The sequence below is a fragment of the Chrysemys picta genome, chromosome 3, assembly GCF_011386835.1.
Source record: "Chrysemys picta bellii isolate R12L10 chromosome 3, ASM1138683v2, whole genome shotgun sequence".
NCBI lineage: Eukaryota > Metazoa > Chordata > Testudines > Emydidae > Chrysemys > Chrysemys picta.
Window position 1 is genome coordinate 175,491,903 of NC_088793.1, and position 23,721 is coordinate 175,515,623.

At 41.6% G+C, this 23,721-nt stretch overlaps 1 protein-coding gene across 6 annotated transcripts in view; it reads left to right on the forward strand.

Moving 5' to 3' along the window:
• PRKCE (protein kinase C epsilon) overlaps positions 1-23,721 on the forward strand; it is a 498,954-nt gene that overhangs the window by 432,163 nt on the left and 43,070 nt on the right. For all 6 annotated transcript variants that reach the window (XM_005296118.5, XM_042855165.2, XM_005296119.5 and 3 more), the window contains one exon: positions 18,244-18,382. In XM_005296118.5, the coding sequence (XP_005296175.1) occupies positions 18,244-18,382 (139 nt within the window). The remainder of the gene's footprint in view (positions 1-18,243; positions 18,383-23,721) is intronic.

Below are 23,721 nucleotides of genomic sequence, written 5' to 3' on the forward strand. Positions count from 1 at the left end.
GTTTTATTTACCTGTTGACGCGGCAGGTTCGGCCGATTGCGGCCCCCACTGGCCGCAGTTCGCTGTCCCGGGCCAATGGGAGCGGCGAGAAGCTGCGGCCAGCACATCACTCGCCCACGCCACTTCTCGCCGCCCCCATTGGCCCGGGACAGCGAACCGCAGCCAGTGGGGGCCGCGATCGGCCGAACCTGCCGCGTCAACAGGTAAATAAAACTGCTTACCCTGGCGAGCCGCGTGCCAACGTTGCCGACCCCTGGACTAGATGCTTGGCAAGATGAGTAAGGATTCACAATATGGCCTTTTGTGGGTATTCCATTCTGCCCACATCATTAACAACAGGCCTGGATGCAGAAACGACTGACTCACTAAGGCCACACCTCTCCTAATGTTTTGGCTTACTTCTTACGTAGGCTCGTAGGCTCGTAAAACAATTAGCTACATTGCTCTTTCACACACTAAGCCTATTAAGCTTGAATTGCTTCCTGAGCTCATGTATCAAGTGACTATACAAAAGCAGACTCTAAAAAAGAGACCTAGAATTTGGGTTGCCAGTCATGTTTGTTCTCCACATTTCTCTTTTTTATCTGTGTTGAGTATGGCTTATTTTCCATTACTTTCATGATCTGTAATCTTCAAAGAATGGAGAGGCTGTGAAAGATTGTTTGGGAATTGTGAATCCATAAAGGCAAGTTAGTAATGAGAAGAGGATGAACAAGTCTGAGACTTCAGACCTAAGAGTGTTTTGGGCTTAGAACTTCCATTGACTTCACTACGAGTTCCATTCATTGAACACTTTCAGGAACTGCCCCTACTAGCTGCACAAAAGATTTTTATGGCAAACTCTTATATATGGGGATTGTAGTGCTGCTGACATGAAAGACCCTTAGTGTCTCACTGGGATTTTTGCCAAATGGACCTATGCTCAAATGGATTAGGAAGCAAAAAAAAAAAAAAAAAACCCCAAAGATCTGAAGTTTATTTTTTTTAAAGAAAAATATGGAGAAAACATTTAATTCTAATAAGAGCATTGGTGGCCTATAAACAGGGTTGGCTTTAGGCATGGGTGACCTAAGCAGCTGTACCAAGTGCAGTCAAATTCAATGGCATGGCTGGATTCATAGATTCCAAGGAAGAAGGGATTACTGTAATCCTCTAATCTGAATTTCTGTATAACACAGGCCATAGAACTTCCCCAAAATAATTCCTGTTTTAACTAGAAAAGCATCCAGGCTTGATTTAAAAATTATCAGTGAAGGAGAATCCACCACCACCACCATTGGTAAATGTTCCCAATGGTTAATTACCCTCACTGTTAAAAATTTACACCTTATTTCTAGTCTGAATTTGTCTAGCTTCAGCTTCCAGTCATTGGATCATTAATTTATACCTTTGTTGGCTAGATTTTAAGAGTTTATCATCAAATATTTGTTCCCCTTGTAGATACTAGTCATCCCTTAACCTTGTCTTTGTTAAACTAAATAGATTGAGCTTCTTGAGTCTATCACTATAAGTAGGCTTGGAAGGATTAAATTTTTATTGGTAAATGTCAATTTCATGTTACGTTCACAAACCAAGGACAAATATTTCCATTAATAATAATAGAAATGTACATGTAGCTGAAGTAAGAAAAATGCTGCTTGAGGACTTATTAGCATTTAAGGAAATTGACATGTTGACAATTTGTGTTTTAACAGTTATAAAGCTTTAACTTTTGGAATCTCAATGTCTGTTGTCATTAAATAATTGTTGTTTGATGCTCTCCCCCCATGGTTTCCCCCAACTGTGAAATTTTAAATTGATAAAAATAAGAAAAAATGCTTAGAAATAAACATCGTTATGTTCCATTAAAAATCTAATTCTGCCAAGCATAGCTATAAGGCGTGTTTTCCAACCCTTTAATCATTCTTGTGACTCTTTTCTTAACCATCTCCAGTTTATCAATATCCTTCTTGAATTGTGGATGCCAGAATTGCATGTGGTATTCCAGCAGCGGTTGCATGGATGATGAGCTAGCTCTCCGCCTTCTCCACCTCATACTTGGGCTTACATTCTCCATCCAACTGCGGGATTAGTGACCAAAAGCATAGGATTTTCAGGATTTTCCACCCCCCAGGCCCATGATATGCTTGGAGATAGACCCTGTCTAGCCAGGAGGTAACATTTTAACCTGCTGCCAACAAAACTATTGTTTGAAGCCTGTGAAGAAACCAGATTTTACCTCTAGGAAAAAAATAGGGAACCCTAATTTTAATTCAGTTCCCTCTCCTTGTTTGATTAAAACAAGAAAACTGAAGAAGAGTCAAAAAAGCTAATAGGGGGGAAGAGGAAGGGGGAGTCTTTTAAAGCAACAATGTTGTTGACTACACTACAAATTCAACTCCTACTCAACTGGAGCAATGGCTGCTTAGCACATTTCAGGATCAGGCCCCAAATGCAAAGTGTGAGCAATTTAAAAAATATAATTTCAGTAACATTATTGGTTAGGTGTAAACGAATATTACTCTATGCTTTTCTTAACTCTCCTTGTTCTGCCTAGTTATTAGAACACATGAGGCCCTTTACGAAGAAGGCTGCTGTGGGTGAACTAAGTTACTATGGGCTATATTGCTTATTTTTCTCTCAGTGTACATGCACAAGTTCCATGATTAACTGAAGCTATTTATAAGTATATAGAGAATATACCTCCATCTATTTTACACTTAGGCACAATGGAGTGGCGTTAACATACAACAGTTGGTCAGTTCATCCCTGATGTAACTACATTGACGTCCCTAGTCTACCCTGATTGACAACAGGGCAACATAATTGAAATCAACAAAGTTGCAGTTGAGGGCAGAGTTTGGCCCTGCATCATGGTCATAACTGAAAATCTCTGTGTCCCATTGTGCTTATCTCATGCTCAGATCATATTGGAACAGGGTTTGTTTTTTCTATGTAATATAATTAATGTACTGAATTTAGGCTAACGATGGCTTTTAGGTGATGGGAGTGGTGGAAAAGCCTGACAAGCTAAATAGTATTGAAGGAATTGTAAATGTGGAAGGATTTTCTTTTCTTTAAATGTGACTTAGGACATAAGATTATGGGGCCTGAGATGAAATCTAGATTCCAGCTTCTGAAAAGAAGAGCAAAGTAGTTGATTCATTTGACTAAAGGCATAATTGGTCATGTTTTTCTCTGGTGTCTTGACCTTACTAGAGTTCACTTGGTATGTAATGGAAAAAAAACCCATTTTGATAGCAAAATACAGGAAATGCCTTCAATTATGGCTGATTACAGTAGCAGCTTTTCTTCTGTTATTTTTGTTAGAATGGGGGAGAGGGAGTAGAGTTTTTTTCTGAATGCCTGAAACAACATAGAATAATGTTGCTTTAGAGCCCACTTTTCTGTGTCTAAACAATGGTATTAAATCTATGGCTAGTCTTTGAAAATGTATATATTAATGGTGTTAGGTGTTTTTCCACTTATATAGTTAAGCATTATAATTTTGACATATCTCAACTTCAAAAGCTAGATAATTTGTCTGAGGCTTATCTTATAATAATCCACTCGTGTTAATCAAAGCAAATGAAGACTTTTTTTTTCTTTTTAAATTTGATTTGGGGCGGGTGGCTTTATCCTGCAAAAATGGAAAATCTTCCATTGACTTGAATGGGAGTAGGATCAAGCCATTGGTGATGGAAAATCTACATAAAGAGGGGAGCACTGAAATTGACTATATATATACAATGCTGTCAAATACATACAATAAAGATAGTGTGAAAATAAAGGAAAATATTTTTCTCTAATCTTTTCAATAGATAAAAAACTTTTTGGATGGAAGTGTCATAGGTTAAGAGGACACCATCCAATCAATCTGTCTCAGTTCCCCATCTGCAATGCAGGTACTATAGAAGTAGAAAGCACTCAGTGGAATGGATATTTATGTTTGTGGGTGGGGGTTTCTTTTCTCCTCTGCCCAATGAGATCCTGACTGTAAAAACACTAAGAATGTTTGTACTTCTGTTATCTAGAAAAATTGCTTATGAAATCCAGTCACTGCTTTCCTTTCTGTTTTAATTTTTCATCATTACTGTTCCATTGCAAAATAATGGTGGGTTTGGCATTTTACCCATATATACATTAAAAGCACCACAAAACAAGTGTGAGTTATTTCGTAAGTCAAAGTAACCTATTGGATTGATCTGAATGTAATCCTTAAAGATAATATGTCTATGGATAAATTTCATGTCTAGGGACATGTTGACATTTTTAGGCATTCCACTATCAAGACTTGATCTGATTCGAATTTCCTAGATTCATACCATCCTTTCAGCATCTTTCATCAGGTGTTTTTATCAAATAATGGTTAAGTGTTATTTTGATTTAAAAAATTAGGAGTGCACATAGCAGGCAGTTTTAATTAATACTTGGTTGTACCTATGCTAACGAGCCACATAAATTGGAGGAGTGTAGATTGCATTCCCTAGATGTAAGGTGGGCGCTAGCCTTCTACATTAAAAGGACCAAGCCATTCCGCAAGTCAACACAATTGTTCGTCACAGTGGAAGAACAGCAGGATGAAAGGTCATCCAGTGTCCGCTCAAAGAATTTCTTCTTGGATCCACTGCCTGCATTCACTCCTGCTATGATGAGGCAAAGGTGCCAAATCCGGCGATTGTAACTGCCCACTCAACCAGGGCACAAGCCTCTTCAGCAGGTTTCCTGGCCCAAATGCCTATCCAGGACATCTGTAGGGTGGCTACCTGGTAGTCTATCCAGACATTCATGTCCCATTATACACTTATCCAGCAGGCCCGGGACGATCCTGGCTTCAGTAGAGCAGTGCTGCAAGCTGTTAGACTGCGAATTCTGAGCCCACCTCCGAGGATACTGCTTGTGAGTCACCTAGAATGGAATCGACATGAGCAAGCACTCTAAGAAGAAAAAATGGTTACCTACCTTTTTGTAATTGTTGTTCTTCGAGATGTGGTACTCATGTTCATTCCATTACCCATCTTCCTACCCCTCTGTTGGAGTTGCCGGCAAGAAGGAACTGAGAGTGCATAGGGTCGGCAGCGCCTAATATATCAGCGCATGAGCGTGGCACTCACGGGGGTGCTACAGCCAACCCTGTGGATACGCCTAATGCAAAAATCTCCCAAAGACACAGCTAGAATGGAGTTGACATGAGCAACACATCTCGAAGAACAACAGTTATGAAAAGTAGATAACCGTTTTGTCCCCAATTCCCCTTGCTAGTCTTTGAGACCATTTATTTATAGGAAGAGGAGATCTCAAGCCTGTCAGATCACCAACAGCAAGAGGACAGGCTGGGGTCATCAGCATGACCAGGATCACAAGCTCACAAAGAAAACCACTCAACCCCTCTCTAAGACCCCCTGTCAACTGAGATCTTTATCTTATGCACAGGCCTCTGTCAGGGCTTGCAGCTCCTCTGTGTTCGGGTCTGCAGCAACCTCCCAGCTCGGGAGCAAACAGGAGACGTCTGGCTCCTCCGGCGGTTGCATCCCAGCTGAGTTCTCCAGCCGGCCTTTTGTACTTCCGGGCCCTCCCACTGATTTCCGGTGGGAGGGTTGAGCATGGCGTGGCTCCGCCCACTAGGGTTCAATGAGGGGCTCTTCCCCCTCCGGGTCTGTGGGTCGCCAGTCCGCCCCACTACACACACACCCACCCTCAAGTCCAGCTCCCGATCTTCGGGGCTGGTCTCTTGATTCCCTCCTAAGCGGGAGAAGAAATCAACGTTGGCGTTCTCCTTACCTGCCCGATGCCTGACAGTAAAGGTGTACTTCTGGAGGGTAAGGTATCAGCGCATCAGCCTGGCGTTAGAGTTCCTTATGGTGTTCAGCCACTGCAGGGGTGCATGGTCAGTGATCAGGATGAAGGGGGCCCCCAGAAGATAGTATCTGAGCGCATCGATCGCCCACTTTACAGTGAGGGCTCCTTTTCGATGACCGAGTATTTGCACTCGCGAGGAAAAAGCTTGCGGCTGAGGTAGAGGATGGAATGTTCTTCTCCATCCACCTCCTGGGAGAGGATGGCCCCTAGGGGCCATGAGGGGGGCCGCGAGGGATGCAAATTGGGGCACAAAGCACCGATAGTATCCAACCAGGCCTAAGAACTGTCCTACCTGGCACTTTGTTGTCAGGGCTGGGCACGCTTGCAGTGCCTGGACCTTTCCTATGAGGGGGTGGACGAGGCCCCAGCCAAAGGTATAGCCCAGGTACGCAGTTTCTTGCCAGACGATTCAACATTTTTTGGGGTTGGCTGTGAGCCAAGCCCCTCACAGGGTCCAGAGGACAGCGACCACCTGATTTTAATGTTCCTCCCACTGGTGGCTGTAGACCATGACATCATTAAGGTAGACTGCGGCGTACTCAGTGTGGGGGTCCAGGAGGTTGTCCATCAGGCGCTGGAAGGTTGCCGGGGCTCCATGGAGGCCCAAGGGCATCTGAGTGAAGTGGTGGAGCACTCTCGGCATAGCGAACGCGGTCTTCTCTTTGGAGCTCGGGATCCAAGGGGATCTGCCAGTAGCCTTTTGTGAGGTCAAGGGTTGTGATGTATTTGGCGGTCCCCAGATGATCGAGGAATTCATTGATCCTGAGCATCGGGTACACGTTGAACTTTGATATCGTGTTCACTTTTCAGAAATCTATGCAGAATCGGAGGGTCCCATCAGGCTTCGGAACCAACAAGATGGGACTGTGCCATTCGCTCTGTGATCATTCCATGACTCCTAGCTCCATCACCACTTGGACTTCCCCTTTCAACAACTTCCCATGTCTGTCACAGGAGTGGGCGAGTGGTTCCCCAAATCACCTCCCCGGGTTCGTCTTAATGGTGTGCTGGACGATGCTCGTCTGGCTGGGGAGGGTGGTGAAAGTTGTACGAAAGGTAGCCAGCAGGCACCGAGCCTGTTCCTGTTGTTCTGGGGAGAGGGTGTCCCCCAGTTGAGGCTCCTCGGTCTTGGCCATATCCAGGACCTGGGGACCTAAGGCCGGCTCGGGTGGGCGAGGGGTAACTAGCAACCCATCCCATGCATGCCAAGGCTTCAGAAGGTTACATGGTAAATCTGCTTCTTTCTTCTTCGGTCTGGTTGGTGGACTTCATACGTGACCGGCCCCACTCACTGGACCAAGTCAGAAGGACCCTGCCATTGGTCAATCAGTTTTGACTCTTCGGAGGGGAGAAGGAGGAGTACTCGGTCGCTGGGCTTGAAGGTTCGGTCTCAGGCCCCCTGGCTATAACACCACTCCTGGGTCCCTTGTGCTGCCTGGAGATTCAGATGCCCCATCACACATTAGTTATCTGAATGTTATGGGGGACAGTGAATATGCTTGAAGAACTGAGGTTTCAGATAATTATGCCAATAGTGTTAATAGATATGAGAAGACAGAATCCTCTTTCAGATTATGACATTTCAGACAGCTGAGGTTCTGGTGATCAAGGGATAACGTTTGGCTAACGTTCAGATGCAGCACCAAATAAAATGACAGAAAATTATGAGTTTGTATCAGGTACCAGACAGGCCCATTAAGCCTTAATTCAGGAAAGCATCCATATTCTGGTAAGCATGTAAGCATATGCTTAAATGAATCTGGACCTAAATTCCATAGATGTGGAAGAATCAGGTTTGTTGACTAAGAAAAATAATTTCAGCTTGCTACCTAGTTCAGATTGTTAATTGCTGTGTGATAATGGGATAAAGAACTCTCATGCTTCCAAACGCAAACTCTAGCAGCTTAGAATTGTTCCATTGCCTCGTCATGGCTTGGAAGGGGATGTTTCCTTCCCTTCCACCTCCTGTGACTCCCTCCCTGAACATCGTGACCATTCAAGCTTTGCAGTGGAGGCCAGGTTTTCCCATAGAAGAAAACAATGTCAATGAATATTATCTCAGGTACACTGTTCAAGGGGTTTATTATAAACAAGAGTGGCAAAATAGAAGTTAAAAATTATGAAAGACCTCAGGATTCTTTTATATAGCCTGCTTTTCTGAGCAGTTCAGAACAATTAAAGAGTAAATATATACAGTGCTGCTCCCTTTTTTTACATTACTGCCAGCATTTTACTCTAGCTTGGACATTCTTTACACACTTACAATAAGTTATGATCCTTTATTTAACTCCCAACTTTGCATTTAATTCAAAAATCAAAAAACAAAACAAACAAACAAAAAACAACTGATCCTTGCCTCCAATGCAATGCAATGATTAGCCTCTAAAATAAATGCATCTCTGGGCTCCTGGAATCTTTTTAATCCAGTGCCACCCACACTGAAAATTATATGCTTTTTGGTTTTGTTCTTTATTTTGAAGTTAGAGTAGAAACAGCTGCTGTAGATATATATTCTTGTAAAATGATTGTTTGCTTAAACCAGTACGTGACCGTGTTTCTTAGCTACTTGATTTTGTTGTTCAAATTTAGATTTATATACAGGAGCTCATGTTTACCCTGATTCAAAGACTATAGTATGTGGTATTTGGCAGACATTCTGATGTTACTGGTAGAAACCCATTTTGGTTATTTAAATGCATCTGCTTTGCCTCGTGGAAATATAATTATCTGTGTTAGCTAAATAAATATGTGTGAGACATTCTGGTGGCTATACAAATGAGGTACTTATAACACTGGCTACTGGCTAATGTCAGGTTATAATAATCCAATCCTGCATGATAATCTCAACTCTTACTAGAACTGAGGGTACTCAGCACCTTTGCAGAACTAGGCCCAATATGAGTGGGCACTGTACAAATTCTCATCCCCTCCATTGGTGGCCTACAGTCCGCATGGCGTCTGTCCATGCACCTCTGTTCTGACCTGCACCAGCCTTGCTATTATAGGCCTGGATCTCTCTCGAACAGATCCTTCAATCATGCTAGCTTGTGTGATTATTTGTCATGTTGGCAAGGGTTCACAAATCAAAGCCAAGGCCCAAATTATTCTATTTAATGCTTCCTGAAAAAAGAAATGTTGAAAAAGAGCATATTTTCGGTAGTCGATTGCTGAAGTCAACTGAACTGTGTCTGTACAGTAGATTTTGGCACACTAACCAGGAAAAAGAGAGCTTAATATATTTCTACTGCATTCAGGTGACTTGGGCATTTTCCTGGCATGACTGGTTGGGCTGTTTGCAATCCTCTCATGTTGTGGGGTCTCATTTTGCCAGACACAGATGACTTTTCTTAGTCCCCGAGAATAGAATGCAAAAGGAGAAAGAAGAAATCTAATAGACTGTTGTCACTGAGCTACCCCATACTATATCATTTGGGAGGTTCGGATTTAGAGGAAGACAGCTGGCATTAATACTTGGAAACAAAAGACAGAATGAGTCATTCTGTGTAGACAGTTACTCTAAGTTGCAGAGATTGATGGCTATTTACTCACTATCCAAATTAACAAAATAGTTGGCTGTTTCTTGAAGCAGTTCTGGGGAAACACAGGCCTTAGCACTGTCAAAACTGCTACCCCCTTTCTATGCCTATTTTTAAAAAACCAATCCAGCCAGATGCAGAATATCTCCAACTCCCACTGAAGTTGAAGGGAGTTGAGGGAGCTCAGTATTTTTAAAAGAGCTTCCTTAAACTCTGTTCTAAGTGTAATTAAAACTATACTCAAATAAAATAGTTCTTTTCAGCATCCTCTGTTATTGAGTTTGAACACGTTTAGTGAACACAGACACCAGAATAATATCACAGTAACAATTTTCATGGCTGCACAATCAGAAGTTATTGCTCTAATTGTATATTGCACAGCAGAGGTTACTGCACATTTAAATAGAAGTGTTTTTTGGAGCAGTGTAGTTAGGAGAGAGAGAATTTGGTTCTGTAAGCAATTTATATGGTAAATCTGTACAAACTAGTCCATTGGCTTGGTTGGGACCACTTTACATTGTCACACAAGAGACCTTGGATAAGAAGTGATGTGGGCCACATCTCCCACACCTCAAGCAGGACTTGGGTTATCACAAAAGTGGGGGAAGCCACAGTATATACAGCTCTTCTGCAGCCATAATTGGTTGCATATCAGCTTTTCTGTCTCCAAGGAACATATGCAAAGAGCACCATGTGTTCACTCAAGTAATGTACAAATGTGGTGGTAGTGTGCAATAGGTATAAAGTAATAAGAGGGAAGAAATTATACTGGGGTGACATGATGGATAACAGAGCCTTGCAATTGTCCTGCTAACTAACACACACACACACACACACACACACACACACACACACACACACACACACACACACACACACACACACACTTTTCATGCACTTAAGGGAAACATTCCTAAAGAAAATACTATCCTCAGCTAATCAAAACAAAGAAGAATATACTATACTACTTTTCTAAGGAATGAAAAAACATGGCACTTTTTCTAGTGGGGGTGGTCTCTCTTTTTTGAATTCTTGTCCTCATGGGATGCTCTTTACTTGCTTTCACTTTCTTCATTGACCTCAGTGTGGTGCAAAGATATGCTTCCTGACCATTCTTTTCTGTTATACTCACTTTGTTTCTTCATCTTTTCTATGTGTGACAGGGTGAAGTGCCTCAGCCTACCAGCTCTCTTACCATATGTCCGTTTAGTCATTTGATTTTTTTCCCCCAGGGTTGCATAACTATTTGTTTTTTAAAATGTGGTAACTGTAAATTAATCAAATACTCCTCAATGGTTTCAGGTACAGAAGGTGTTGCAGCCTTGATAGATTTTCATTTGACTATTCTAGCTATGAATTTTGGCATTTTGTTAACCTCAACTTGTCTCCTCGCTTCCTACATGTTTGGCTATAGGAATTGTGCTGCCATTGTTTTAAAGTCTCTTCCAAATTTCTCCTAATTTAGTTTAACTCTAGTATATTTTTTGCTTATGTTAAGAATAATTTTAAAGTCCATTAACATATGGGTTCTCAACTGGCAGTTAAGGGTTGCAAACCCTCCAGCTGTCTTTTTGACTAGACGAAGGGGTCCCAGAACTTCTTTCTGTGAGGGTCAAGTGAGAGGAAGATCTGGGTGACCTGGAAAACTGGAGTAATAGAAACGGGAGGAAATTTAATAGTGCAACATGCAAGGTCATGTACTTAAGAACTAACAACAAGAGTTTTTTCTGTAAGCTGAGGATTTATCAGTTGGAAGCAACACCGGAGGAGAAAGACCTGGGTGTATTGGTTGATCACAGGATGACTACGAGACACCAATGTGATGCGGCCATGAAAAACGGCTAATGCAATCCTGGGATGCATCAGGCAATTTATTTCCAGCAGAGACAGGGAAGTGTTAGTACCATTATACAAGGCACTGGTGAGACCTCATCTGGAACATTGTGTGCAATTATGATCTCCCATGTTTAAGAAAGATTCATTCAAACTGGCACAGGTGCAGAGAAGGGCTACTAGGATGATCAGAGGAATGGAAAACCCACCTTATGAGAGGAGACTCGAAGAGCTTGGCTTGTTTAGCTTAACCAAAAGAGGACTGAGGGGAGATATGATTCCTTTCTATAAATACATCAGAGGGACAAATACCAGGGAAGGGGAGGAGTTATTTAAGTTAAGCGCTAATGTTAGCAAAAAAGAACAAATGGATATAAACTGGCCACCAATAAGATTAGGCTTGAAATTAGACAAAAGTTTCTAAAAGCCAAAGGAGTGAAGTCTGGAACAGCCTTCCAAGAGGAATAATGGGGGGCAAAAAATCTAACTTGAACTTGATAAACTTATGGAAGGGATGGTATGAGGAGACTGCCTACAATGGCATGCAACTGGTCTGCGACTGCTAGTAGCAAATATCTCTAATGACCGGTGATGGGACACTAGATGGGGAGGGCTCTGAGTTACCACAGGGAATTCTTTCCTAGGTGTCTGACCTCTGACTCTTCCCCACGTTCTCAGGTCTAACTGATCGTCATATTTGGGATCGGGGAGGAATTTTCCCCCAGCTCAGAATGGCAGAAATCCTGTGGGTTTTTCACATTCCTTTGCAACACAGGGCACGCATCACGGGCATAGTGCAAATGCTGGATTCTCTGTAACTTGAAGTTTTTAAATCATGATTGGAGGACTTCAGTAACTCAGCCAGAGGTTCTGGGTCTATTACAGGAGTGGATGGGCAAAGTTTTGTGGCCTGCAATGTGCAGGAGATTAGACTAGATGATCATGATGGTACCCTCTGGCCTGAAAGTCGATGAGGGTCACAGTTTGGAAAAGGTTCAGAATGTAGTGTGTGTACGATTTCAGATGATGCCTAAAGGTGTGGCTTCTGCTGTAATGCGAGTAGTGAACCTGGAAGCCTAAGGACCTGTACTGACAGTAAGCACGAGTGGAAAGGCCTAAGTATAGCTTGACATAAATAAATGACAGACAACAGACCTCAAGTCACAAGTGTGAAGTATAAATAAGTGCAGTAAGATGAAGTAAGAAACAACAAATATGAATTACTGATATTTTAGGTATTTTTAATGAATATATATCACAAGTCACAAGCATTAGCTGCAGTAATGCCATAGCAACTGTTATTGTAAATGATAACAAGTATGAAGTAAATGATTGATTAATCTATAGGAATTGGGGCCCCCAACATAAGAAGAAAAGGGGTGTATATGCATTATGAATATGCATAGGCTAAAATGGGCACTAGCGTCACACAGTATAAGAGAGAGTGGCACCTAGAACATAACTGGGAAGATCAGGATGACTAGATAGTGGAAACTAGGATGTCACACACTCTCCTGTTTATGGATTTCCCCACAAGGGACCATAAGTATACAAGTTCTTTTTTTTTTTTTTTTTTTTTACTGTCCTTTATATGATTATAATAGGTGTTGAATTCTTGGCTAACTACAGATTTTTTTATTCATCATGTGCGTCTCAGGGATCATCCATTTAATGATAACTCACATACTTTAGCTTTTCTAGAGGTGAACCCTAATCAAGTAAATATTAACTGTTTAAATTAAGAAGGCTACAAGAATCACTGCATTAATATGTGATGATCATTTGCAGGTAGGTTTAAACTTGTGTGATGTAAATGTGATGTATTCAGAATTTTCCTGTCTATTAATTATCTTAGAGTCTCTATCCAACTTGCCCATTACAAATGTCTATCTACCCATAAGCAAATAAAACCAATGATTGCACCACTCTGCCTCTCCAGCACATGGCAGCCTGGTGCTATTGTGTTTTATTGCTCTCTAGGATTGTTTTAGATTAGAAGATCCTTGGGGTGTTAATTATGTATTCATCTATTTTCTATTCATTGTCAAGCACGCTGCTGGCTTTTACGAAAGGTTAAACAGTAGATGCTAGCAGCTGCCAGTTTGTCCTCTGCCTGCACTGGGAAATCCCCAGTTCCAAGGTCAGAGTATTAAGCTAAAAGTTAAGAAGAATAGTTAGCTTCTGGGATCAGTCTTATCACTACAAATTCCAGAGTTTCCAGTTTTCTGAGCTGTCCCTTGAATTTCATCAATCCTCTATCATAATTAGCCACATTATGACCTTCTTTCTCTTCTTAACTTCTGTTTTGATACTAGCTGGAATTGGTTCCCAGATTGTGTCAAATGTAATCATGCTATGATTGTTTGACCCTAACAGCTCAACTTTCTAATTCAGCTTTTATTATTCCATAGGTTGTGGGGATTTCCAAATTTGGAAGATTAAAAACATCTACAATTATAAGCTTGTTTCTGAACCTCCACCTAGAAGGTTTAATTTCCTGGCAGCACTGCTTTGGTGCTGTAGTTGACCCCTTTATTAGCTCAGCTAGCTTAGCCTGGAACGTAAATGGTTTCACAACTCTCGTCAGAGTGTTAGCACACAGTAGAAATTTCCCAGTCTTCAAGAGTCCAGTCTTCTCTTTGTTAGGCCTACTAAATGATGTCACAGTGTTGTCTGAACACACACCCTTGTGTGTGTAGCATTCGTGAGTCAGATGGAAGCAGTGTCTCATGGAGGGCTTGTGTGGTTTTTGGAGTTAACTCTCTTGTTTTATTTATCCCATCCCATTGGCAGGGTAGGATTGAGCTGGTTAGTATCTGTCTCCTATCTATGACAATGAGAGATTTTGTAATTGGGGCTTACCCAGGATGGTGAGCAGAAATGGTTGACCTACTAGGTTGAAAGGGTTGGGGGGGGGGGTTGTTTTGTTGTTGTTGTTTGCTCCTAGAGGTGGAGCTTTTTTTCCAGTGTAATTCTGGAATGCACTCAGGAGGGTGCTTACATTGGTATTGGGACAGTAGACTTTGTGGCCTGCCCTGGAGGACCTTATGTGGGTGGTCAGCTGGGGCTCTTTACAGTTGTCAACAGAGTGCAGCAATGCTGCCTGAACTGAGAAGAATTGGTACGAAGGGATTAGCTCACGTGATCCCTGTAGTTGTGGGTGGAGGGACACAAGGAGGGGCAGACTGTTTCATAAAGTGTAGACCAGATTCATGAAGTTAAAAATCTTGATTCTTGTGACTTTGCCTTTAATTATTTCTTGGATGGCTGAGTTCATGCTGAAGGAAGGTTGGGGTGATTTGACTAGGAATGAGGTCCTCAGTTCTGCAAATGCAACCTTTGGGTGGGCTACAGTTCACTTCATTGCCCTTCTCCAGTACCTAAAACCCCCCCAACTCCCATAGAAAAGTAGCTGGAGACCCAGAATTCGATCTTTAAGGATTTTCAGCAAGGATTGCACAGGGTCAACCTCCCCACATTCAAGTCCCAACAGGAACAAAAGGAATGAATTTAATTTATAACTTTATAAAATCTTATGAAACAATAAATAATACAATAGAACCTCAGTGTTATAAATACCTCAGCAATATAGGTTTTTTTGTAACTCTGAAATGTTCGTAACTCTGAACACAACATTCTGGTTGCTCTTTCAAAAGTTTACAACTGAATATTGACTTAATACAGCTTTGAAACTTTACTGTGCAGAAGAAAAAATGCTGCTTTCCCTTTATTTTTTTAGTAGTTTATGTTTAACACAGTACTGTGTTTGCTTTTTTGCGGGGGGGTGTCTCTGCTCTTGCCTGATTGTGTACTTCCAGTTCCAAATGAGGTGTGTGGTTGACTGGTCAGTTCGTAACTCTGAGGTTCTACTGTAATAATTTAATTTTAGAACATAACATTGCTATTTTATAATCCTCATACATTATCTTCACAGTTATACATAAATAAAGAAAACTAATTAAAACTAAACAGGTCAGTCAAAAACAACATCTTCTCTCCATTTGCTTGTAGGAATCTTCAGCTGGAATCCATGCAGATTCTTCCTCTTCTGAAATCACTGCTAGCCAGTCAGCTAACTGATTAACCAACTACTCGGTTAAATATACAGAATTTTTTAAAAACCATTATGAGAAAATACAGAACTGAGAATAGCAAAATATAAATGATTTTTTTCTCATTATCACATTTAAAGAGAAGTTCATGAATCAAACTAGTTGAGACAATTTAACTGAAACAATTTGGCTAAAATCAAACAACATTCAAAGTATTCAATTAAAATAGAAGAAATGATTTTTCCCTCCCAATTTCCCCTTTCTCTAATTAACATTGGCCATGCTTCCCTGTTGGAGGGTTAACAATGTCATTAACCTGCTGCAAGATGCTTCAGAGTTAGGGAAAACAGCCTCCTTTCTGCTCCTTTCTCCCAACTCACACAGGGCACATGGCCTTTTGTAAAGCAGTTGCTCTGACCGCTTGCCCTCATGGAGTCTGATCCCAGCAACAGGGAACCTATTGGAGCATATCCAAAACTACCAAACCCAATTCCAGAAACTTCTGGATGGGGAGTGGTAAATCTGCCTAGCAACAATGACCCAGACACAACTCACTCCTACCCCCACCCCTTATAGGTCTCTTAAAGAGATACCTCCCTATTAGGCATATATGTTATACAAGTATTGCTGAAATGTGGCTGAATGATACTACTAAGTCTGTTTTAGCATAGTTGGCTCCATCTGGTACAGTGTGAACATAGTGTGGGATTTTGTTCCCTTCCTTGCCTTAGGAAAAACTGCTATTTTTCATTTCTTTCTTTCTTTTTGTCTGTATTTGTTGGCTTGTATTTTTAATGTATGGCAGAGGTGTTCAGAGCCCAGACAGACACTTCTTTAAGTTTTGTATACATCTAAATTAATAAATAACAATAAAAAGGATTGTATAATGCTCCTCTAAGCAGAAACACTTTCTACTTATTTTTTGTTCTTTTTATCAATTTGTTTCTTTACTAGTTTGCTTTTTCATTCGAGTGTTTTTCTACCCCTCTTAAGGCAAGTGACAGGTAAACTAATGGTGCACAGTATCCACTGTATTAAATCATGAGATAATCATCAACAGTATTTTTAGAAAATGTATAAATACTATGCAAGACAGGAAAGGTGGATATCCCTTTCTCAACATGTTTTTGACCCCTCCCAATCTAGTAACTGAGAGTTGGGTATTTTTGACATAAACACATTCATGCTAAGAATGATTAGAAACCAGCTGCTAGGATGTGTTGTGCTGCTCTTTAACAATGAATGTGTTATATTCCTGTGAGATTATGAAAATAATGGGGTATTGCAAGGCTGGGAGCTTATCCTCCTGAGTCTTATCTCTCATTGGAATCAGAACTTTGAACTAAAATTCTAGTATAGGAACCCAATCCCATATTTTTAAGTGACTGTTCATGCATCATTATGATAGGATGTCTTCTTTCCTGGATGTATTTGACAACTCTTGCTTTTAACTCCAGCACTGAGGGTTCTGTTGTTGGCAGTACTGTGCCCCTCTTAAAATCACAGATTGCAGGACTGAAAAATACGCCAATTTTAGAATCTGCTAAGTGTTACATTTAGCACAATGAACAGAGTGGCTTTAAGAGACGCTCTTTGAGTGCTGGAACAATAAAACTGTCCTTATTTGACTCAAAAGTCCTTCATATTGCAGTGTGTTCTGTGTGCACATTCAGCCTAAAAGGATATATAAATATTGCCTTAATGTGTGGAAGATGGATTATTGAACATTGCTCTCTAATTTAAGTATATTGGATATATATTATTTATAATTGGTATTTTGAGTTAAATCCATGTCACAGATTATTATTATTAGAATAGGTTTATTGCTGAAGGTTCCCAAGGCACCCCCTGGAGCAGGGGTGGGCAAGCTTTTGGCACCACCAATCTCAGATCTCAGAACCTTGCTAGCCTTTGGCAATGGTAACTTCCTACCAGTTTTTGAGGCCAGATCCCCAACATGCTCTGACTCTTTGCACCACTCCAGCAGCACAAAGGAAAAGCAAAGCCTGCCTAGCCTGCCTCTGGAGGAATCCTCCAGCGTAGACAGAACCTCTGAGTGGGGTCAAGCTGGAGTAATAGTTTGGTGTCTTTCTTCTCGCATGGCAAAGGGCTATGTCTGGAGCAACACGGTGAACCCTGATTGCTAGAATGGCTACTTCTATTTTTCTTAGCCTCGGTTTACATTAAGGGATTTGTGCTGATGTAATTACCTTAAGATGACCAGCTGAAGGGAAGAAAATATCGGGACACGCCGGCAGAGCAAAAAAAAAAAAAAAGCCGAGTCCTGCCTCAGCTGAGCAAAAAAAAAAAAAAAACAGCTGGCGGATATTGGAACAAACATCGAAATATTGGGACATCTGGTCACCCTAGATTACATCAGTTTGGTTACACACCAGTGCAGACTCCTAATATAGGGCTGCAGTGGTGCAAAGCAGGGTTTATTGTAACTCAGTAACATGCCCAGGTAAGCATGACTGGGGTAAGCCTCGTTTTGCACCGATACAGCAGATCTACATTAGAGTTTGGCACCAGTATAACTTCATTGTTAGACTTTGTCCACTGTGAATCTCTTTTGTGCAGACAGAGCCTTAGGTGTGATGGAATCTAAAGTGGCCTCTGGCCAGGCCTAGGTTTGAGAATTATAAAGGGGGAAGTCTTCTCTCACTCATCTTTGATACTGTGCTGAGTATGGCTGGGTTGGGCTTGAGGCTTGTGCTTTTATGCAGCTGACAAAAGTTTAAGGGCCTAATCCTACAAAGTGCTTGCTACCGTCAGTTTTCTTGTTACACCAGAATCACTCCTTGAAACTCTACATGCACATAGTGAACAGCTGATTCTATTTGGTTTTGCTGTGCACTTACCTGTTTGTGCTTTCCTATAGTTTGTGGGTCAGCTGGGGGCCATGTACTTAAAATTTTTGCAGTGTGTGGCCTGTTTGAGAAAAAGGGTTAAATATTGAATCTTATACCTTTTTATTATCCCAGAGACCTGAAATTGGACAATATTCTTCTGGATGCAGAGGGTCATTGCAAACTGGCGGATTTCGGAATGTGTAAAGAAGGGATTCTGAACGGAGTAACAACCACTACATTTTGCGGAACACCAGACTACATAGCTCCTGAGGTATTTTTTATACCAGACTTCACATACAAATATTGCCAGTAATCATAATTAACCGTGGTACACATGGATAACTGTATCTGTTGTATGTGCAAAGTGAAAAATGTGGGCCAGATTCTGTCATCTGCACTACTTAAATAATCCTGTTGAAATCTGTGGATCTCTACAAGGAGTAACCTACTCAGCATCAGTAGTTCGCAAAATCTGGACCTTTGAGTGTAAGGGAGGGGCAATGTCTGTGATTCTGTACTTGATAGCTGTTGAAACCTTGCTTTTAAAAGTTTCCTGTACTGTATTTGATGGCATTCTCTAGTAAATTGTTTAGCTTTGCTGGTAGCCGGTTGTCTGTCATTCTTTCGTTAGTGGGTAATAGTGTATTAGGTTTTCCCACTGAATATTTGCCCATTCCATGTTACCTTTCCTTTAAATTGAGTAGTCATTCCATATGTCAAAATACCCATGTCATACACTCCTTGCTGCAACTACCAAAAGACTCGAGCAGTTAAACATGCTCAACTTTTGCTCTTTTATCATCTAGTCTTTTGTCTTGTTCTGTACTAATAGGTGAAGAACAAAAATGTCAAATTGAAGCTAAAGTGACCAGTTTGTTATTGCATGATCTTGTCATTTAACATTTTCCTCTAACACATGTTCCTGGCATATTGCATTATTCTTCTCCTTGTCCACATTTATGACCCTACCGCTGCTTTGAAGGTGCTTCTAAATCTTTCAGATGCTAGATGTAATCGGATGCTCCCTCCCAGCAATGACCTGTACCCAGGCCTAAAAACAGGGATGTGTTCACCTGTGTAATAAGACTTACATAGATATGATCTGACACAATGTAACATACTGTAGGTATCATATTGTGTTAGACCTGTATGGGAGTATCATTGTTTCTCTGCTCTGAGGTACTGATGAGTGACATATAATAGACTCCCCTGTTCGTCCAAATGGAATGGGAAATATGCAAATTTATGCATGGATGGATTTGGACATAACTTACATTCACATAGTGGGTGATATTTGGATAAAAAAGATGACATAGCTTTATATTATTTGTAGATTACCTAGATTTTAATACCAGGGATACATTTTCAAAGGTCAGTGCCTAAGCTGAGTCAGCACCATTTACATGGATTCCCTTTACAAGTACAGGCATTGGTATGTGCAAAACAAGTTCTGTACAGATTTGCCCATTCAAGTTTAGCCACCAATCCTTGAAAATTTTGTCCTGTATGTAACCCCCCTTTCTTCCCTGGGTTACTCGGAACAGGCAACACTCATCTTTGTGCCTGGGTGCCGGATGTTGTTGACATTAAAGGAGATCCTGAGTATCCCAGTGGTGATGTTGCATAGGTGGGAATCCTTTATCCACCCCTCTGCTGCAGTCCCTTTATACTAAAGGAATTTACAATTGGGAGTGCCTCCACCTGGTTGGCCCCTGTACACACTCAATGGCATGCCTTGGGAACCTCCAGGAATAAACCCCTTCAAATAGTAATAATAACAATAACAACAACAATAATAATAATTAATAAATAAATTTGTGGCATGGGTCTAACTCAAAAATACCAATTATATATAATATACGTCCACTATGCTTAATTTAGAGTTAACACACCTTTACTTAACAAGTTAAAGAAACAGGGTATCACAGTCTAAGATTACACTGGTCTACAATTTTTGAGAAGTCGTCTGCTTCAGAGATAAAATGTGCTATTTATTATGTATTTTGATGTGCTGAATTCAAATATGACAATTAAAACAACTGATTGGCTACCATTTTTAAGATATTTAAGTTTTTACATTTTATGTCTATGTATATTGTGTAGATAGTAGAGTTTTAATCATAAATTGTAAACCTAGGTCTTTCCATGTGTTTATGGTTGCTTTACATGATAATATTTCACCTGTCCTGTTTATGTAACACTTTAAAAATCAGCAAAAGGGTTATATAAATAAAATTTATTATGAAACAAAAGGCAAAAAACTATTATGTACATAGTTTAGTCCTATTCAGTGTCTACTCGGTGCTTCTTGGCTTGTCTCTTGTATTCATTAAATGGAGCATCTCTTGTCACTGTCCAGCAATAGTCTGCAAGCATTGATGGGCTCCATTTGCCCTGATAGCGTTTCTCCATTGTTGCAATGTCCTGGTGAAATCACTCACTGTGCTCGTCGCTCACTGCTCCACAGTTCGGTGGAAAAAAATATAGACAAGAGTGCAAAAAATGTATCTTTAGTGACATGTTGCAACCAAGGCTTTTGTATGCCTTGAGGAGGTTTTCCACCAACAACCTGTAGTTGTCTGCCTTGTTGTTTCTGAGAAAATTTATTGCCACTAACTGGAAGGCTTTCCATGCCGTCTTTTCCTTGCCACGCAGTGCATGGTCAAATGCATCATCTCGAAGAAGTTCACGATTCTGAGGACCAACAAAGACACCTTCCTTTATCTTAGCTTCACTTAACCTTGGAAATTTTCCACAGAGGTACTTGAAAGCTGCTTGTGTTTTGTCAATGGCCTTGACAAAGTTCTTCATCAGACCCAGCTTGATGTGTAAGGGTGGTTACAAAATCTTCCTTGATTCAACAAGTGGTGGATGCTGAACACTTTTCCTCCCAGGCTCCAATGACTGTCGGAGTGGCCAATCTTTCTTGATGTAGTGGGAATCTCTTGCACAACTATCCCATTTGCAAAGAAAACAGCAGTATTTTGTGTATCCAGTCTGCAGACCAAGCAAGAGAGCAACAACCTTCAAATCGCCACAAAGCTGCCACTGATGTTGGTCATATTTATGCACCTCAAAAGTGCCATTATGCAGTAAAACAGCTTTAAGACTCGTCTTCGATGAATCAATGAACAGTCTCCACTCATCTGGATCATGAACGATGTTGAGGGCTGCCATCACACCATCGATGTTGTTGCAGGCTACAAGATCACCTTCCATGAAGAAGAATGGGACAAGATCCTTTTGACAGTCACGGAACATGGAAACCCTAACATCACCTGCCAGGAGATTCCACTGCTGTAGTCTGGAGCCCAACAGCTCTGCCTTACTCTTGGGTAGTTCCAAATCCCTGACAAGGTCATTCAGTTCACCTTGTGTTATGAGGTGTGGTTCAGAGGAGGAGGATGGGAGAAAATGTGGGTCCTGTGACATTGATGGTTCAGGACCAGAAGTTTCATCCTCTTCCTCTTCCTCATCTGACTCAAGTGAGAATGATTCTGGTGCATCAGGAACCGGCAGTCCTTCTCCGTGGGGTACTGGGCGTATAGCTGATGGAATGTTTGGATAATGCACAGTCCACTTTTTCTTCTTTGACACACCTTTCCCAACTGGAGGCACCATGCAGAAGTAACAATTGCTGGTATGATCTGTTGGCTCTCTCCAAATCATTGGCACTGCAAAAGGCATAGATTTCCTTTTCCTGTTCAACCACTGGCGAAGATTTGTTGCACAAGTGTTGCAGCATATGTGTGGGGCCCACCTCTTGTCCTCGTTTCCAATTTTGCAGCCAAAATAAAGGTGATAGGCTTTCTTAACCATAGTGGTTATACTGCACTTTTGTGATGCAAAAGTCACTTCACCACAAACATAGCAGAAGTTATCTACACTGTTCACACAAGTACGAGGCATCTCTGCTCACTTTGGCTAAACAGAAATGTGTCCCTTTGCAAAATCAAACACTGACAAATAAGAGAGCACGACACTGTATGATTTCTAGAGCTGATATAGGGCAATTCGTTCAGCAGAGTGATGTAAGCTTCATTATGATTGCATCATCCATGAATTATAGGAATAACATGATGCAATTCATATCATGTATGACGCAATACCAGCTTCAGATTGCATCATTCATTGTTTTGCCTAAAACGCAAGTACTGTCCAAACCCAGTCATAGATTTATTCATAGATCCAGTCAAAGACGTATTTTAGTCATTCTGGTTTAAATTGAGATCCCTTCCCTTTATAACTCACTTATCCTCCGCCATTCCCAAGTCAAGGGTTGTATATACTGACCCAATAGCATATCTTGAAAACTAGAGCCAATCAACAATTTTAAGCATCATTTTCGTTCTCAGTGACCCAGAATTAGTAAAGTTTGACTACATTTATTTCAGAAGCATTTTGGCTGTAGAGTAGTGTTATATGTCACTACTAATTTAAATCCACAGGGGGCAGTTGAATAAAATCAATTAACAAATATAATATACAGTAATAAATGAATCTTATGTAACTGGCATTTGCACTGCCACCATTTACCCCACCCCGCAGTGTACACTCCTCTGGATTTCAGAGTCCTAGACACTTGCATGGGAGCGCTTGGAGATCTGCAGCTGGAGACAGCACGCTGTTAGTTCTGTGTATCAGTCCAGCCAAGGCAACAAGCTGCACAACCCCTCTGACGACTGGAGCTGGCTTCACCACATGTCAGCAGCTCTGGGTCCTGGTTCGATGGGAAGATCACTCTGCCTCTCTTCAGACTCTCTGCTGTGCCCCTTCCCTTTCCCAAACCAGAGTGAGGGTTACTCACACTGCCTTCATTGCGGGCCCACCTCATTCAGCTCCAGGCACAGCAATCATCTCTCCCTTGGCTCCAGTGAAGCCACCAACCTACCTCTGAAGCTGCCTGCTCAATCAAAGCCACAGCAGGCTCTCAGCAGCAGCTTCTGGCTTCCTAGCAGCAACTCTTGGTATGGACAGAGCTCCACATCAGTAATCTGGCTCCTCTCCCCAAAAATGGAGCCCACCGCCTGCTCTCCCTGCACTGCCTGGAAGAGCAAGTCTCTCTCTCTTGCCCCAAGGCATCATGGGAGTTGTGGTCTCTAAGGCTGGATTGCAGCGCACAGGATCTTCCCAGCTGGAACCAGGGCCAGCTCCAGGCACCAGCCTACCAAGCATGTGCTTGGGGCGGCACGTGGAGGGGAGCGGCGCTCATCTGGGGAGAGCGGAGCCGCAGCGGACTCGCCGCCCTCCCCCGGCCCTCCAGTCGGTTGGGGAGAGCGGGGCCGCGGCCGGGCTCTCTGCCCTCCTCCCGACGCTCCGGCCTGGGGTGGCAAAAAAAGCCAGAGCCAGCCCTGACTGGAACATTCCCAATAAAGTTCAGAGGCCCCTCTAGTAAAGGTGGCCTACATGTATCTCACACATATTGCATTTGTGCTAAGGATGCTGGGCAAAAAGTTATATCAGTATTTTTTTCATCAAACATTATTTTGCAGGGGGAAAATGTTGGTTGCTAAGTAAAGATAAAGTGTAAATCTGTAGTTTTAGCACTAGATGATACCAAGTATTGGTAAGTGCAAAGGCAAGGGAACTCATTTTAAAGCTACATAATTT